Raw genomic sequence first — 17,390 nt, 5'->3', positions numbered from 1 at the left:
TTAAAACGTTAAACGTACCCCTGCCGTATAACCCCAAAGTTCTACTCCTATTGGAACTTGGGATGAAAAACTCATTTTCACTCAAGAAAAATGAAAACGGGCACCTGGGTGGCTCAGTGGGTTAAAGCCTCTGCCTTCAGCTCAGGTCATGATCCCAGGGTCCTGGGACTGAGCCCCACATTGGGCTGTCTGCTCAGTGGGGAGCCTGCTTCCTCCCCTCTCTCTTCCTACTTGTGATCTCTGTCTGTGAAATAAATAAATAAAATCTTTAAAAAAAGAGAAAAGAAAAATGAAAACAAATGTCCACACAAAGACTTGTACATGAATGCTCATAGCACTTTATTTGTGATAGCTAAAAACTGGTGGATGGGTAAACAAATTTTGGTCTCTTCATTCAGTGGAATACTACTCAGTGATAACGTGGAAAAAACTGATTCATGTGACAACACGACTGAATCTTCTGAATGCTGAGCAAAAGCCACCGGGCACAAAAGAGTGCATACTGGTGATTATATTTCTTTGAAGTTCTAGAGTAAGCAAAACTAATTTATAATGATAGAAATCAGATCAGTGGTTATGTAGGTGGGAGTAGAGGTTGGCAGTGAAATGCCAAGTGGGAACATTTTTGGACGATGGAAATGTTCTATATCTTGATTGGGGTAGTGAGTATTTAAGTGTATATGTTTGTCAAACACACTGAACTGTACACTTAAAATGGGGACATTTTATTGTGTGCAGCCCTGCCTTAAAAAATATCCATGCTCTATTTTTATAAATGTCAAGAAAAGGCAAAACTCATATATGGTGATAAAAGTCAGAAAAGCAGTTTCTCCTGTGGGGTGGGGTGAGATAGTGGTCGTGGTAGTATTAACTGGAAAGGGGCAAGAGGGAGGAGGTCTTCCTAGAGCGTTGGGAATGTTTTATTTCTTGATTTTGGTGGTAATTACTTAAATATATGCATATGTAAAAGTTAGTTGATCTATATGTTTATATACTTTACTGTATATATGTTATGTCTCAAAGAAAAAAAAGCAACAACTCCCCATAAAACCAAACCCATACCTAGGTCCCATCCACAGAGATACTGATTTAATTGGTCTGGGATGGGGCTTGAGCGTCAGCAACATCAGTGCTCCCTAAGTGAGTCTAATATGCAGCTGGAGTTGAGAACCAGTGTACTACATGTAGAAGGGAGGGGAGAGACTTGGAACACCAAAGGAGGATTGCACAAAGCTGCAGGAGTTGCTGGACATGAGACCAGAAAGGTGACAGGTGACAAATCATGCCGGGCCTTGCAGACCACTTTAAGAAATTTGAACTTCATCTTAAGAGTAATGAAAAGCTGGGATGCCTGGGTGGCTCAGTCAGTTAAGTGTCTGCCTTCAGCTCTGGTGATGATCCCAGGGTCCTGGGATCGAGTTCCACATTGGGCTCCTTGCTCAGTGGGGAACCTACTTCTCCCTCTGCCTGCCCATCCCTCTGCTTGTGCTCTCTCTCTCTCTGACAAATAAATAATCTTTAAAAAAAAAAAAAAGAGTAATGAAAAGCTTTTGAAGGGTATTGAGTAGGGAGGTGACTTGGCTGGATAATCAATCAGCTGGTATGTACTAGCCCTGCCTGTGGGTAGCATTCCTGCTGATTCTCAGTAAGTATTGAGAATCTCTCCCCTGTGAGGAGAGGATTTGGAATAGTTGAGTCCTGGAACTAGGATTGGTGCTTGTTTAGAAGTGGGGAGTGAGTGAAAGTGAGATGTGAAGGTTTTTGACACAAGCAACTGGAGAAGTAGGAAGTCTGGGGGGAACTAATGACTTTGGATTTAGACATGATGAGTTCACGTTCCTGTCAGGCATCCTTGTGTGGAGATATTTAGTAAGTAGTTGGCTTCTGTGGGTTTCTGAGGGTCACAAGTGAAACTTGCAGCAGAAAGATCATTTTGCTTTTTTTGGAGAATTGGCATCAATTAGTAATTTCTTTAAAAGGTAATCAGGGCTCTGAGGAGAGGTAAGATCCCTTTAGGAGAGAGAGTAGTATGAAAAAAAGAGAGAGCCGTGGATTGAATGCAGATCAGTTTCTTCAAAACTTCAACACTGAAAAGTCAGGTTTGGAGGAGAAACTTGCTTTTGCACATTCAAGAAAACAGTCCTTCATTTAGCAGATCTATATTGAATACCTACTGTGTGCCAGGCACTGTCTGAGTCTCTGGGGGGGATACTGAAGGGAACAAAAAAGTCCCTGTTCTGTGAGCCTTGCTTCTGTTGGAGGGAGATGGACAATAAGCCAATCAACAAATAAGTGTATCATGTGTGAGGTGGTAGTAGGTGCTATGAAAAAATAAGACGTGAGCTTTGCCTTCAGATACCTTCAAATAACTGCAGTTGTAAGCTGACTGAAGTAAGGCCAGAAGAGGTACAAAGTTAGAAGTGCTCGTGGAATCAGAGGTTATATAGCTCAGTATGTTGCATATCGAAACTCTTTACATTGCCAAGGCTGTGAATTTTTCCTTTCCCCTGAGGGCTTTCTATAATTATATTTCATATGAATTAAAATAATTGTTACCGAAGTATTCAGATTGCAGTTTAGAGTCAAAATATAGTTATCGTGCATTATAATAAACATATATAATATTTTTAAAGTATGCTAGTAAGAATTGTAAAAATATTTACTGACCACACACATATCGTAGGCTGTGCTTTTTTTTTTTTTTTTTTTTTTTTTTTTTTAAGAGTGGTTACAGGTTTACAACAAAATTCAGAGGGAGGTACAGAGATTTCCCACATATTCTCTGCCTCCACATATGCATAGCCAACCCCATTACCAATGTTACTTACCAGAGTGGTACATTTTTTACAAAGGATGAGCCTACATGGATACATCATGATCACCCGAAGTTCATAGCTTCTCTCAGGGTTCACTCTTGGTGTTGTATGGGTTATTTTTTTTTTGATGTATTCTCCCTGGGGGGAGACACAGGAATTCTTTTGTGTCCGTGCTGCTTGGGTGGCTGATACCAGTGCCAGCTTTGTCCATAAGGAAATCTCTTCTGAATTCCTGACCCCCGTGCTGAGAAGAGCTGGGCCTTTGCTTGGATATGAGACTGGATGTTCTAACAGGGGCAAGAGCATCCCTCAGGAGGCTGGATTTCACCCAGCCCCTGGGAGTTGAGCCCTCTTTCCTCTGTGGCTGGACCTACTATGTGCGGTATTCCAAGGGGGCCCTTTCTTGACAGTTCCAGGTCCCAAACCAGTTCCCCTTCTCATTCTTTACATTTCTGTGTAGAGGGTCCTTTCTCCTCCTATTCCCCTTCCCCTCTCCCCTCTCCAGACACCAGCCCTAGCTTCAGCTTCTGGACTTTTTTTTTTTTTTTAAGATTTTATTTATTTATTTGACAAACAGATCACAAGTAGGCAGAGAGGCAGGCAGAGAGAGAGGTAGAAGCAGGCTCCCTACTAAGCAGAGAGCCTGACGTGGGGCTCGATCCCAAGACCCAGGGATCAAAACCTGAGCCGAAGGCAGAGGCTTTAACCCACCAAGCCACCCAGGCGCCCCTTCTGTGCTGTTTTATCTCTGGAATGTCCTGGTCCTTGGTCGAATCTGAGTCTTCCTAGGGCTGGTGCTCTGTCTTAAGAGTCGTTGGAGCCCATTCTAAGGGTAAGGATGGATTCTGTTCCCATGGAGAATTCCTGCAGAGCTTCCTGGTCCCGCTTTGGGGGGTGGGAGGTGAAGTGGAGAAATTATTTGCAAGATTTCACAATTTCCAGAATCCCTTCAGGTGCCAGCCAAGTGGTAAGGAGCAGTCTAGTGGCCTTCTCTGTTCCTGATCTATACCTTCTTCCTTACCTGCTGTTTCTCTCACTTCTTTCCCTTTGGGCTTATGTCTCACACCAGACAATCCATTGCCAGGCTCTGCTTCGCATGCCTGCAGATCTGTGGTCTCAGGGGGAGGAATTATTGTTCAGTGTTGAGAAACTGGCTGGAAGGGAGGAGGCATCAGGTGGATGGTGGATATTGGTGGGAGGAATTGGTCATTTGTTCTCAGCAATTCTCTTGTCTTTGGAGGAGATACGGTTTACTATAAATCCATTTACTCACACATTCATTCATTCAGCCAACATTTACTGATTTCCTACTTGACGGTGGATGTTAGTGAAGGTGCCATCCTAGGCCCTGGAAGATAGAGTGAGTCAAACCTAGTCCTTGCCCTTTTCTGGACGTGGTATGTGAACATCAGAGCATGAAAATTAATACAGCGGAGTTGTGTATAAAGTGCTTTGGAGCATAGAGTGGTGAACGATTAGCTCCACCTGGAGAATGGAGAGGAGCTTGGGACACGGGGGAAAGACTGTGGTTTTGCCTGCCAGTGATTAACAAAACGTGGTCTGCAGACCATTGAGGATCACCAAGACCTTTTCAGAGGTCCAAAAGGTCAAAGACATTTTAGTAATAATGCTAAGATGTTACTTGCTTTTTTTCCCACCATGTCTACATTTGTACTGGTGGCATGAAAGCAATTAAGTAAAACTGTTGGTTCCCTTTTAGGAGTCAAAGCAGTGGCACCAAATGTGCCATTGGTCACTGTTTTCCTCACCTTCATATGCTCTGTTTAAAAAAAATTTTTTTTTTCGATATAGAAGTAAAAGTGTATGAATTCTATTAAAATATATCCCACAAATACATGTCTCTTTAGTATTCTGTGTGATGAAACAGGAAATATGCATAAAGCACTTTTGCTGCAGGTAGAATTTGATGTTTATTTTAAGGAAGAGTGTTTGTATCATCAAGTTGGAAGCTGAACTACCTCCTTTCTTCAGGGGACACTTTTTTTCTTTAAAGATTCTATTTATTTGAAAGAGAGAGACAGAGGTAGCAAGAGAGAACACGAGCAGGGATGAGAGAGAGAGGGAGAAGCAGGTTCTCCACTGAGCAGGGAGCCCCTTGTGGGATTTGATCGTAGTGTCCTGGGATTGACCTGAGCTGAAGGCAGATGCTTAAAGACTGAGCCACCCAGGTGCCCCAGGAAACACTATTTTTATTTGAAAGAGTAACTGAGAGATAAACTATAGTTACTGAAACTAATTATTTGGCCGATATTTTCTTGAAAATGAATGAGATGAGTCTGCTACTTAGAGGAAAACCACTGGTAGTATTTGTTGCCAATGATAAAATTCTAGCTTTTATTTAAAACTTAGAATTGTGGAAAACTTGTATCTGCCACTGTGAGCTTGACGCTTCCCCAGATTTCAAGCTTTTCTGATGAGGGCACCTCAGTGGCTCAGTCGGTTAAGGGTCCAGCTCTTGATCTCAGCTCAGGTCTTGATCTCAAGGTCATGAGTTCAAGCCCTGTGTTGGGCTCCATGCTTGGTATGGAGGCTACTTTAAAAAAAAGAAAGAAAGAAAGAAAGAAAGAAGAAAGGTGGCAATTGGGTGGTTTGGTTGGTTGGGTGTCTGACTCTTGATTTCAGCTCAGATCATGATTTTAGGGTTGTGAGATCAAACCCCACATCAGACTCCATGCTCCCTCTGCATTGCACCCTTCCCCCTGCCCCCCTGTGATTGCTGGAGCTGTCTCTCAATCTCTCAAATAAATAAATAAATAAATAATAAAACTTTTCTGATGAAATTAGTGGTGATATTAATAACTGATTGTTTTGCTATTATATGGATGAAATGGACCAATTTGGAAGCTAGGCCTAACTCATCGAATCACTAGTTTTCATGTGACCAAGTGTATCGTGTTACAAAATCACACCTGATAAAAGATCATTGAAAGTGCAAGATAGAGCAATAGATTTTAATGTAATAAAGTACAAAAAGTTCATCCAGTTAGTTTCAAATTTCACATTGCACCTAATCTTTAATAAATCTACTACTTATTGAGTTTTGATGTAATATTAGAGAAGAATGTTTACAGTTATCTGAGAAGTTATTAAAATACTCCTGTCTTTTCCAGCTACATACCTGTTTTGATCTTGGATCAAAACAACACATTGAATGTGGACATAGGTATAAAACTACAGCCATTTCCCATTAATCAAGATATTAAGGAGATTTGCAAAAATGTAAAATAATCCTACTCTTCTCAGAAAACATTTTTTCCAGGAAACAATTATTTTTCATAAAAAATCATATTTCTATTAATGTATAGGAGATTTATTGGTCTAAAAGGAACTAATTACTACTAGAATTTGTATTTTAATTTCTAATATGGTAAATATCAGTTTGGGGATTTTCAATTTTCATGAGTATACAGGGGCCCTGAGATCCAACAATTTAAAAACCTGGTTCTGAACTAATCTTTTTACTTAGAATTCTCTTTTCTGCCTAGAGAAAGCCTACACATAATTGTTAGTTGGTATTTAAGTATTCATCAAAAGACATTGAATGAGCATCTATCAAGAACCTGGCTTTTGCTTGGGGCTGAGGACATGGTCCCAATCCCTTCTGGAAATCACAGTCTCATAGGGAAGACAAACAGAGAACTGCAACACAGTATGATAAATGTTCTCAGTGATAGATCATAAGTGTTGTGGGAATATAGACTATTGTTATAATCACTTGTCAGCTCATCTAGAACATATGCTGATCTATCTTATTGGACTGTATGTTTGTGTTTGATTCTTCATCATCTGACAGAGAGAGTGGCTGGTTAGCAGAGGATGGGAGCTGCTCACTTGTTTCTCTGGGAGGAAAGAAGGAGACTACAGATGTATGGATTGTCAGCTTTCTGCTTGCCCTATGCAAGGTGTTTGAACAAATGTGGTCTGCTTACAGAGTTTGTCCTCATTTTACAGATGAGGCATTGGAAGCTCAGAGAAGTTAAACAGCTTGTCCAACATCATATAGTTGTAACTGATGGAGCTGAGGTTTTGATATGCATGTTCTGACTACAAATTCAGGGCTCTTACTAATAATGCATTGCTAAATCGTTGGATCTTCCAAGGCTATTTCCACATGGCTGTGGGAAACCTTGCCAGATTGGAATGTGTAAGAGATGATAGAAAGGTCTCAGGAAGGAAAGAGAGACAGCCTAGGAAATGCTTGATAGCAGGAGTCATTTGTGAATTTTGGCTAACGTGGTTTTTCTGGACAGGATTCTCTGGCCTTATGGGACATCAAGATTTTGTATCCCTTTATCCCCAATCCCTTTAATCTTTCTCTATGTCTGATGATGCCAGCAGCAAAGGTCACCTGTGTGTCTGATCAGGTTACAAACCAGAGCCTAGTGTTGGAAGTCCAAACTTCTTGGACCTGCCATAGGCCTTCGGGAAAGGGGCTGGGTGACTTAGGCCAATGGTGCCTGGCCTGGAGATTCCCTCTGCCCCCCATCCCTAGAGTTCAGTAAACTAGTTCAGCATTAAGAAAATGCTATTCGAAGTTATGCTTTGGGGCACCTGGCTGGCTCAGTTGGAAGAGCATGAGACTCCTGATCTGGGGGTTGTGAGTTGGAGCCCCACATTGGGTATAGAGATTTCTTAAATAAATAAAACTTAAAAGGAAGTTGTGCTTTACTTATGAGAAACCTGTGTGTGGAAACAGGCTAGTGAAAAGACTGGATTTCTTTGCTTTGGTTCAAAAATCTGTCACCTTAATATGGTTCAGGTGTGCTACCTATGGTTTTCTAGAACAGGGCTTAGCAAACTATGGCCCAGTGGTCAAATTCAGCCCACTACCTGTTTTTGTGAATAAAGTTTTATTGGAACACAGCTAAGCTTGTGCACTTATGTTTTGTCTATGGCACCCTTTGTGCTCTATGATAGAGTTAGGTAGTTGTAACAGAGGCTATCTGGTTCATAGATCCTAAATTGTTTACCATCTGGCCTTTTACAGAAAAAGTTTGCTGACCTCTAGGGTAATCCTGATTCTTTCTTTTTATCATGGTGCTTAGCACATCGTGTAATTATCACCCCTCTCCTCTAGTTTTATAACTAAGCTCCTTGAGAGCAGGGATGAGATCTCATCTCTTTATGCCCCATGCTGATTATAGAGCCTGGCACATAAAGAACACCCAGTAAATATTTTTTAAATGGGTACATCATGTGCTGATCAAAAATCTCTGAGAGGCAATTAAAATTTTTTTCCTTGTTCTGATAGGCAATTATGTGTGCCTTTGATTAACACAAAAATAGGAGTAAGGGAAGGAAAGCATTATGTTGGTAATATTAATCCCAGTGCTGTGTGCTTCTGTCTATGAACCAGTCGTTACTTACTGCAATTCTTTTTTGGATAGGTAGTTCGTGGATAGGAGTCCATGAACGAAAACGATCATGCCAAGAACTCTTGTTGGTGAGGAAGTTGAGAAACAATGCCTTAATGCTTGGCTGCATTCTCCTCTTTCTCTCAGTACCCACCCCACCCTCCACTCCAACTTGTAGGACAAATGTAGAAGAATATAAGATTATATGGAGATATTTCTTTGGTATGTATACTGTTTATCTTACTTTTTGGCTTCTATAAAGCCATTTCCTCAGTGGACTTCTTACCATCTGTGACTTCCAGAACACCTTAAAGCTGTTTGGTTGCCTTGGCATAAAAGCAGTCAGGTGAAGTGTGGGCCTGGGAGTCAGTAGGCCTGGGCTCTCGCTGTGGCTATTCAGCTGTCTTTGACTTTGGGCACAACAGTTACCATCTGTGAGCTCCAGTATCCAACCTGTTTTTACTGAGTCACATATGGGACATTTTCCACATTTAACATTTATAGCACTCCCTCATTTTGAAAAGGATTTGAGCAACTAGCCAGTGAGAGGGAGGTGACTTGTCCTGTCCTGTTGCTGCCTTTGACAGCAGACAGGAAAATGATTAAATGGAGTGGAATGTTTCAGGTCTTTGATTAGTGCTTTCTAGAAGGCTTCACAGCAGCAGCCTCTTCTCCCGGTCCTTGCTTTCTCTTCTGTGACATCTTCTTCCTTGGGAGTAATATGAGGATTCCTGCCAGAGAGAAGTTATCAAGATCAGGGTCACAGGGAAAGAGGAATTTTAGAATCTAACCATTGGAAGACATTCTAGAAACTTTACTTACAATGTCTTTTTCAGATACCCGAGCTTGAGGCCTGGAGAAGGGAAGTGACCTCCCTAGGGTTACACCGTAGAACTAAGGCGAGATGCTAGGCTCTTTCTGCTGTGTGCATAGTGTTTCCCGGGGTTCTTCTTCTTCTTTTTTTTTTTTAAAGATTTTATTTTTTGACAGACAGAGATCACAAGTAGGCAGAGAGGCAGGCAGAGAGAGAGGGAGAAGCAGACTCCCCTCCAAGCAGGGAGCCCGATAAGGGGCTTGATGCCAGGACCCTGGAATCACGACCTAAGCTGAAGGCAGAGGCTTAACCCACTGAGCCACTCAGGGGCCCTCACAGGGTTCTAAGAGAGGGAGGGTTAGGTGGCCTCAGCTCTTGTGCTGGCTTTAGTGCCACATGACTGTGTATTGGTGGTGGAGGAAGCTGCCCTGGGGGCCTGTGGGCTTCCCACATTGTTGTAGCTGATGTGCTCAGGACCATGGGTGCCTGATAGCTCTCGCTGACTGTATAGCTCAGCAGGTGAGGGCTCTCTGCAGCGAGTCCAGGGCTGGCACTTTGCTACTCCCAGCAGTGATAAGGTGAATGAGAAGGAAAACTTATTTTTTTGCCACTGTAGTAAATGGGATGTGTTCCTGTTTCTAGAAAGACTGTATTAATGCACATTTATTTATCGACTGACTCAAAGTGATATTCATCTGAATATGTATTTCTTCCCTTACTAGTAAGGCGAAACTTTTCCCCCTATGTCCATTGGTTGCTTGTATTTTCTTTCATTTATATATATATTTTCTTGTGAGTTACCTATTCATGTTCTTTGTTCTAGATCCCAGTGTATTCCTTTTTTTAAAAACTCAACATTTTTAAAAAAGATTTTATTTATTTATTTGATAGACAGAGATCACAGTAGGCAGAAAGGCAGGGAGAGAGAGAAGGGGAAGCAGGCTCCCCGCTGAGCAGAGAGCCCGATGTGGGGCTCGATCCCAGGACCCTGAGACCATGACCTGAGCCGAAGGCAGAGGCCCAACCCACTGAGCCACCCAGGCGCCCGATTCCCGTGTAGTCCTAGTTTTATTCTTGACTTGCCTGCCAGGGATTGATTAGGATAATAAGGCATTGTCCCTAAATGGGGAAGCTCAGCACATTGTTGGGGAGAGAGTTGAAGACTGCATGAAACCCTTTTCTTGCTGTAGAAATAGCCAGTGAAGTGACTGCCTGAGGATTTAGCTGCTGGAAGCTATGGACCCAGGGACAGGCGGGGCACGGCCCACAGTAATGTTGTCTCTTGCTTTTCCTGTACAGAGTTTTGCCGGATTGACAAGCCCCTGTGCCACAGTGAGGATGAGAAGCTCAGCTTTGACGCAGTCCGCAGCATCCACAAGCTGATGGATGATGATGCCAATGGTGATGTGGATGTGGAAGAAAGCGATGAGGTGAGCTCTCTCACCGTGCCGTGGCTCTCTTCTCTCCCTGTGTGGACAGTCCCCGAAAGCTGTCCAGACACTCTTCCCTGTGGAGAGATGTTTTTGATGTTGGCTTGTTCTCTAGGAGCTCCTCCTTGTCAAGGGAGGTGATTCTGTAGGACCCAGCCTGTCCGCGTGCAGGCCTGATGTCTGTGTCTCTGTCTGGACTGGCTCCAATCTGCCTACCAGCCAGAAGCACAACACTGACTGTGCTGTGCTGTTTGAGAGGGAGAGGGAGCCCCGAGGTTGGTCTCTGCAGTTCCCCTGCCTCCTTACTGTAATCCTGCTGCAGGCGGAGGGCATCCGTCTATCCTTGCTGTGTGCTCAGTCTTGTGTTGGCAAGCAGGAGAGAAGTCAAGGTGGTCATTATCTTGCCCTCTGGGAGTTTATACTCTGTTTGGGAGGAAGAAACACATGTTTTTATTTTTTATTTTATTTATTTACTTATTTATTTTTTAAAGATTTTATTTATTTATTTGACAGACAGAGATCACAAGTAGGCAGAGACACAGGCAGAGAGGAGGCAGAGAGGAGGAAGCGGGCCCCCTGCCGAGCAGAGAGCCCGATGTGGGGCTCTATCCCAGGACCCTGGGATCATGACTTGAGCCGAAGGCAGAGGCTTTAACCCACTGAGCCACACAGGCGCCCCGAAACACATGTTTTTAGAAACATCATTCTGAATTGCATGCCGCAGTTGCTGGGAGCCTGTTGAGTGGTCCAGATAGTAGGCATGAGAGAAATCTCTAGAAGGAAAAAACTGTTATTGTCTCACCTTTTGGCATCACTGCAGTTCCAATTACACAGAGCCCAGAGTATGAAGTCATCGTGTGTGAAAAGATGTAAAGGTTTCAGTTGATTTCCAGCTCAACACGAGCCAGCAGTTTGGTGAAGCGGCCAAGTTGTGCCAAATCTTTAATAATGATATGGTGTGTGTCACAAGGGAGAGGTAAGCCCAGTCTCTTCACCCTGCTTGTCAGTCTGCCTTTTAAGTTTTGAGCTCAATTTTGGATCTCACATTGTTAGAAGCATCTGGAACGGTGAGAGCCTGTAAAGGAGCGACGTGAACAATGAAGGGCAAGGAAACTATGAAATGGAGACGTCCAGTAGAATTCAGTATTTATAGATATCATGTATGTGCCAGGCACGGTTGTAGACATGGGGCTGTGGCAGTGAAGAGGACACACGCATCTGTCCTCATATCATTTACAGGCTAGTGGAGAAACATGAGCCTGGAAAAGAAAAGATTCAGGTAATAAAATTTCTATCTTCAAATACACTAGGAGTGGAGGAATCAGATTTAAATAACGATGGTGCAGGCAATGAAAACCACAACACTAGCTAGCGTTTATTGAATTCTTATTCCGTGCCAGGCACAGTGTTAAGCTCTTTGCATAATTAACTCTTTTACCTTTCTTAACAGCCTTTTGAAGTTGGTTTTATTGTCAAGGATTGGAGCCTTGGGAAGGCTTGTTCCAAGGACACACTGGGTACGAGTACAGATCTGATTTCAAAGCTCATGCTGTGAAGTACTGGTGTACTATTTCTCTTATTCTAAGGACAGAACCAGGACCAGTGTGAGAAAAATAAAATATGGGCATATTCTTTTAGAATAAAGAATTGTCTACCAGCACCATCTTGTAGAAAAGGCTTTCTTGGTAGGTATGCAGTGAGCTCCCAGTCACTGAGGGTGGGCCTGTAGAAAACAGCATCCTACTGACTGGTTAGCCGAGGGGATCCTTGTATTAGGTTGAATTAGATGAGGCCCAAGGAATTTATAGGAGGACAAAAATAGACCTCCTGGAGCAAAAGTAGATATTCAGGTGGCGTGGAAGGAATGGGGCAGCCTGAGTAGTAAGTAGGGAGCAAGCGTGAGCACAGATGTGGAGGTAGTAAGAGCATGGTGGGTGGGTTTGGTCAGACAGAGCAACCGTGGGGGAAGGCAGCAGGACAAAAACCTGGAAAGGAAAGTCGGGGCTCAGGCAGCCTGGCTGAGAGAGGTCTCCTTGTTGAACCTGCCAACTGTAGATCCTTGAGCAAGGACGCCTGATAAAAGTAGCAGAACTTTTAGTTGCATCTAGAAGTGGCTCTGGCCCTCAAAGAACCCAAATTTTATTTGCTTGTGCTGAGAATAAAACCATGTTCCTAGAAGCAGATGAGGCCTAGAGGCTTCCTGATCTCTCTCTGGGGGCCTAGCCACAGGACTAGGGGATGGATGGCACATCAGTTAAGAAGGTGATATGATCCAAGATCCACAAATTCCTGGATATCTTTGTTATCTGCTCCTCCTTTTTTTCACTTTCTGCTGATTGCTTTGTCAATGAGGGGAGGAAGAAAATGTTCTTTTTAGAGGAATGTTACCACAACAAAAAGCTCATCAGCACAAACTGTTCTAAAATAACACAAAAGCTGTCACCCTGCTCTTCTCTGTGCCAGTGGTGAGCTGTTCTTTTTCAGTATAACTTCTGGCTTTGCCTTGGCTTCAGCTGGTGGTGAGCGGGGCCTCCCAGTCTGGGTTTTCATGACTCGTCACAAGCAACTGTCTTTGAAAGAGAAATAATGGTAGCAAAGTATGTGTGCTTAAGTCCATGTAAACATACGAGACAACCTTAGAGGTCAGGTTCTAGCTAACTAGAGCATTGGGTGGACAGCTCAGAGCTTCGAATATTGGCTGATGGGCCCTGAGTCGTGAGTGATGAAACCCTGCTTGTGCTGACCATGAAGGACATGAGCTTTTCATGACCACTTAAAAAGCCCTGCTGATTCCCCAAAGATCTTAACGCAAGTCTGAAGGGATGCCCTATAAGGCCTCATTTTTATTCAGCCTCATATCAGTAAGTTTTTCAGATGACTGAACTATAACCTCAGTTCTAGCTCTCTTAATATTTAGCCATTTTTGAAATAAGTCTCTCTTTTCAAAGATTATTGTGAACAGAGTGGTGCCTTTATTTGAGTCATTCAAAACACGTCTTCAGGGCCTCTTACACGATTACCCCAGTTCCTGGATTCCCATATCCATTGTTGTGATTTCTTCCTATAATTTCCATCTTGTCTTTGATTCATCCCCATTTCTAATTGCTGTTTTTATTCTGCTGTGAGCTATGAAATTTGACTTATGGCAAGCTGAGACTCAGCAGGCATTTTGTAGAAAATATATAATCAGTTGTGTGGGGGGCAGCCAGTTTGGCTGCTCAAGGATTCTCTTTGCTTGCTTCTGAGTTGGCAAAGGCTATGGATTGTGGGCCCTTCAGATGAGCAAGATGGCAATCTTGGCGATGGTGCCCCTCATTCAAGGCTGGGAGAAAGTTCAACCAGCCCACCAGTGTGGAAATTCATGGCCTATGTTCTACTGAGACCTTGGGTGGGAACACTGCGCATTGGGAAAGGATTTGCTGCAGGGGGATGGTCCTATCGGGTTGTCTGGCAGTCTGAGGTATACAGGGAGAGGCAGTCAACAGCCACCATCCCTTCGACCTGTCCTGACATTTTGAGAGCAGTGTTATTGTCTTCCTGGAGGCTACATGGGTAATCAAGGCATTTATCCAGCTGTTAAACGGATTTTTATTGAATACCTTTTGTGTGCCTGGCACCATTATAGGAATATGGATTCTATAGCAAACAAAACAGATAAGATTTCAGCTTTCATAGAGCTTGCCTTCTAGTGGTCTGTACGTCACAGGCAATTAAATAATGAGTAAAATTCTGAAATCAGGAAGAATTGTCATTGTAGTAGTTTAGTGACTTCTCCTTTAGTTTTCTTATGTAAAATGGTGGCTGATGACTCCTATTGCAGGGTTACTGTCAGAATGCACTGAGAAAAGGTAAAAGTTTCTGGCACAGTGGTGTGTGGGTGGCTCGGTGCAACAGCTATCTGGCTCCTGATTTTGGTCTGGGTCATGATCTCAGGCTCCTGGGATCGAGTCCCGTGATGGGTTCGTGCTCAGCGGAGAGTCTGCTTGAGATTCTCTTCCTCTTCCTCTATCCCTCTCCCAGATTGCATGGTCTCTCTCTCTCTGTCTCTTTAAAATAAAAATAAATAAATCATAAAAAAGGTTTCTGGCACAAATAACTCCCAAACTGAACAACAGAAAACAAGCAACTCCAGAATGGGAAAAGATTTAAAAAGACACTTCATCAAAGAAGTTATATGGATGACAAAGAAATGTGTGAAAAGATTTCACATCACTCAATATCACCAGCCATTAGGGAAGTACAGATTAAAACCTCAGTGAGATACCACTACACATCTGGCAGAATGGCTAAAATTAAAAAATGGACACCACCAAGTGTCAGGCAAGGAGGAAGAGCCACCGGAACGTTTGCTTATAGAGCTTCTGAGAAAGTTAAACATGATTTATTACCTGTCCCAGCAATTCTGCTTCTAGGTATTTACCCCTTATAGATAAATGAAAATTTGTATTCATACTAAAACTTGTATATAGTGTTGATAGTAGCTTTATTTGGAGTGGCCAAAAGCCGGACACAAATCCATGTCCTTCCATGTGTGAGTGTGTAAACAAACGGTGGGAAATGGCTCAGCAATAAAAAAGGAATGAATATTGATGTACACCACATAGATGAATCTCAAAGGCCTTGTACTCAGTAAAAAACACCGGACTAAAAAAGTGACATGCTCTGTGATTCCATCTCGGTGACGTTCTGAGAAAGACAGAAGTGTAGGGATGGGAGCTAGGTCAGTGGTTACTGTGTTAGAAGTGTGGGGAGGGTTTGATTACCAAGGGACAGAATGAAGGAATTTGGGGGAGTAATAGAATTTTCCTGGGTCTGGGTTGTAAGACAGTTATGAGAGTCTAAGTATGTGTCAAAACTCATAGAACTATATCCCCCCAAAGTTAATTTCATCATATATTAATTAAGAAAAAAGTTGTCAGCTTAGGAGCAGACACACGACTGAAGGTCAGTGAATGCTGGTGGTTTTCCCCTTTACGTTTCTTCTGTATTTCTAGGAAAGCCCCCTACATCTGACAATTTGTATTTTAATGTTTGCTTCAGTGATGTGTCTCTCTCATCAGGTTGTGAGACTTTTCAGGGCAGGGACCACCCTTATTTCATTTGTTTGCCTCTATTTCCCTGATGCCCAGCCGCGTCCTGTACAGAATGGGTGTTTAATTTAATCACCGTGTGGAATGACTGACTAATACTGCTGTAGCAGCCTGGTGTCTGCTGAGAAGGGAGGCTTGAACAAGGGTGTGATTACACATTTTGGGGTGGGGATGGGGATGGGTAGGTAGCAGTCGGAGCCCAGGAAGCTGCAGAACCAACTTCTGTTTTCGTTAGTGTCTGTGGTGTGTGGTGTGGGAGCATAGCACGGGGTTGAGAAGTGGTGCAATGGAGTCACACAGCCCTAGGTCTAAGCCTGGCTCTGCCTTTAGCAGCCATGGAGACTTGGAGAAGTTCTTGAATCTCATTTAGCCTCGGTTTCCTTGTTAGAAGTGCAGCAATAATAGTAGGTGTCTCCTGGAATTGTTGCAAAGCTCATGAGAGGCAATGCGTGAAGAGCACTCAGGACAAGGCCTGGTGTGTGGAAGAGGCTCAGTGATGGTTACCTTTTACTATTCACACTTGCTGTGTGACATATAGGCGGGTAGCTGCACCTCTCCAAGCCTCAATTTATTCAGCTCCTTGAGGAGGGTAGTTCTTTGGAGGGTTGTAAGAATTGAATGTATGCAAATGGCTGGTGCACGGATAGGTGCTAAATCTGTGTGTTTTCCTCCCTCAGTGTGATGGTGCAGATAGTGAGGGCTGGGCTCTATAGCAAGTTTCCAATCAGCTCTCTCATCATCCCATGACCTGTAGCACTCAGCTCTGGGAGCCACCCCCCAACAGCATGGTGACTTGACCAGGGCCTGGGTGCAGGTGCTGCAGGAGGCAGTCCTCTATTCCCTGAGTGGCCCACATGGTGGGGGTGAGGCATGACAGCCTCTGGCCCCTGCCTGTGTGCTTCTGAAAAGGTCCAGTGAGAACTTCTCCTTTTCTCCCACCCATCTGACAGCTAGAGGATTTCTGAGCAACAAAGCCATACTATAATACTGTCATCAGATCTGTTTTGACATGGGGTAGAAGTTGACTTGCTTTCTCCCTTTTGTATTGTCCCCCCATGGGGCCCGTTGGGTCCTGGGGGACTGTGTGGACTGTGGCCAGATGGAATCTGGCACCAGGTGGAATCAGTGCTGGGGGAACTCAACCTTGAGAGGAGAGGCTCCACCTGCAAAGTCCAGAGGCCTGAAGGAGTTGGCCTTGATAGGAGGTGGTACATAGGGAGGGAGAGAAGCCCCATGGGCTTCCTGCACGTAGCTGGTGCTCTGGCCAGCCTGGACTAATTTGGGTGTGGGTGAGTATGCCCAGAAGTACTAGCATGATTACTAAGAATTGCTTTCCCTCCTTAGGCTTTGGGCCTTATTTCTGTATGTCCAGATGGCTGTGGGCACCTCTCCGTGCTCCCTTGCCTCTAGTTTCCCCTGTAGCCCCCATGTTGTACATGCTGCCAATGATCTTCCCAAGTCACATTTTGGTTTCCTGTGTCCTATGTGATTTTCTTTTCCAATTCCACGTGACTTCCTTTGCCAAGCACTCCATCCCTTCAGATCTGGCCTTAGTCTTTCTTAAGACTCTCTGGACGGACCTCCTACCACTGTGGTTTTCCCTGGCCCTCACTGCCTCAGGCTCATTCCACACTTATTGCAGTGCCCTATCTTTGCTCAGCTAGTTCTGCCTGGCTGGGATTAACTTCTTCTACCCTCCCCTTCAGCCCTCGGTCCTGTCCACATCAGTCTTCGATATCTTCTGGAATGCTCGGGACTCGCTTGTCCTGAACTTTCCCTGACTTTCCCCGCCCCCACCGATCCCTCTGTCATCCCAGGACTAACTCCCATAGCACACAGTCGAAAGCAACTCAATTTAGCACGTA

The 17,390-nt window shown here is 43.8% G+C and overlaps 1 protein-coding gene across 10 annotated transcripts in view; it reads left to right on the top strand.

Moving 5' to 3' along the window:
* The window catches only part of STIM1 (stromal interaction molecule 1), a 190,912-nt gene that overhangs the window by 92,930 nt on the left and 80,592 nt on the right, over positions 1 to 17,390 (top strand). For 6 of the 10 annotated variants that reach the window (XM_004768191.3, XM_004768190.3, XM_013064305.2 and 3 more), the window contains one exon: positions 10,305 to 10,435. In XM_004768191.3, coding sequence (XP_004768248.1) covers positions 10,305 to 10,435 — 131 coding nt within the window. Of the gene's footprint in view, positions 1 to 8,292; positions 8,414 to 10,304; positions 10,436 to 17,390 lie in introns of those variants that run through there. The other 4 variants (XM_045071456.1, XM_045071451.1, XM_045071454.1 and 1 more) reach the window with 1 other exon arrangement.

This window comes from Mustela putorius, unplaced genomic scaffold, assembly GCF_011764305.1.
Source record: "Mustela putorius furo isolate JIRA1106 unplaced genomic scaffold, ASM1176430v1.1 tig00003987_pilon_pilon_pilon, whole genome shotgun sequence".
Classification (NCBI taxonomy): domain Eukaryota; kingdom Metazoa; phylum Chordata; class Mammalia; order Carnivora; family Mustelidae; genus Mustela; species Mustela putorius.
Note: the sequence above shows the minus strand (reverse complement) of the source record. Positions and strands in the feature narration are given on the sequence as shown.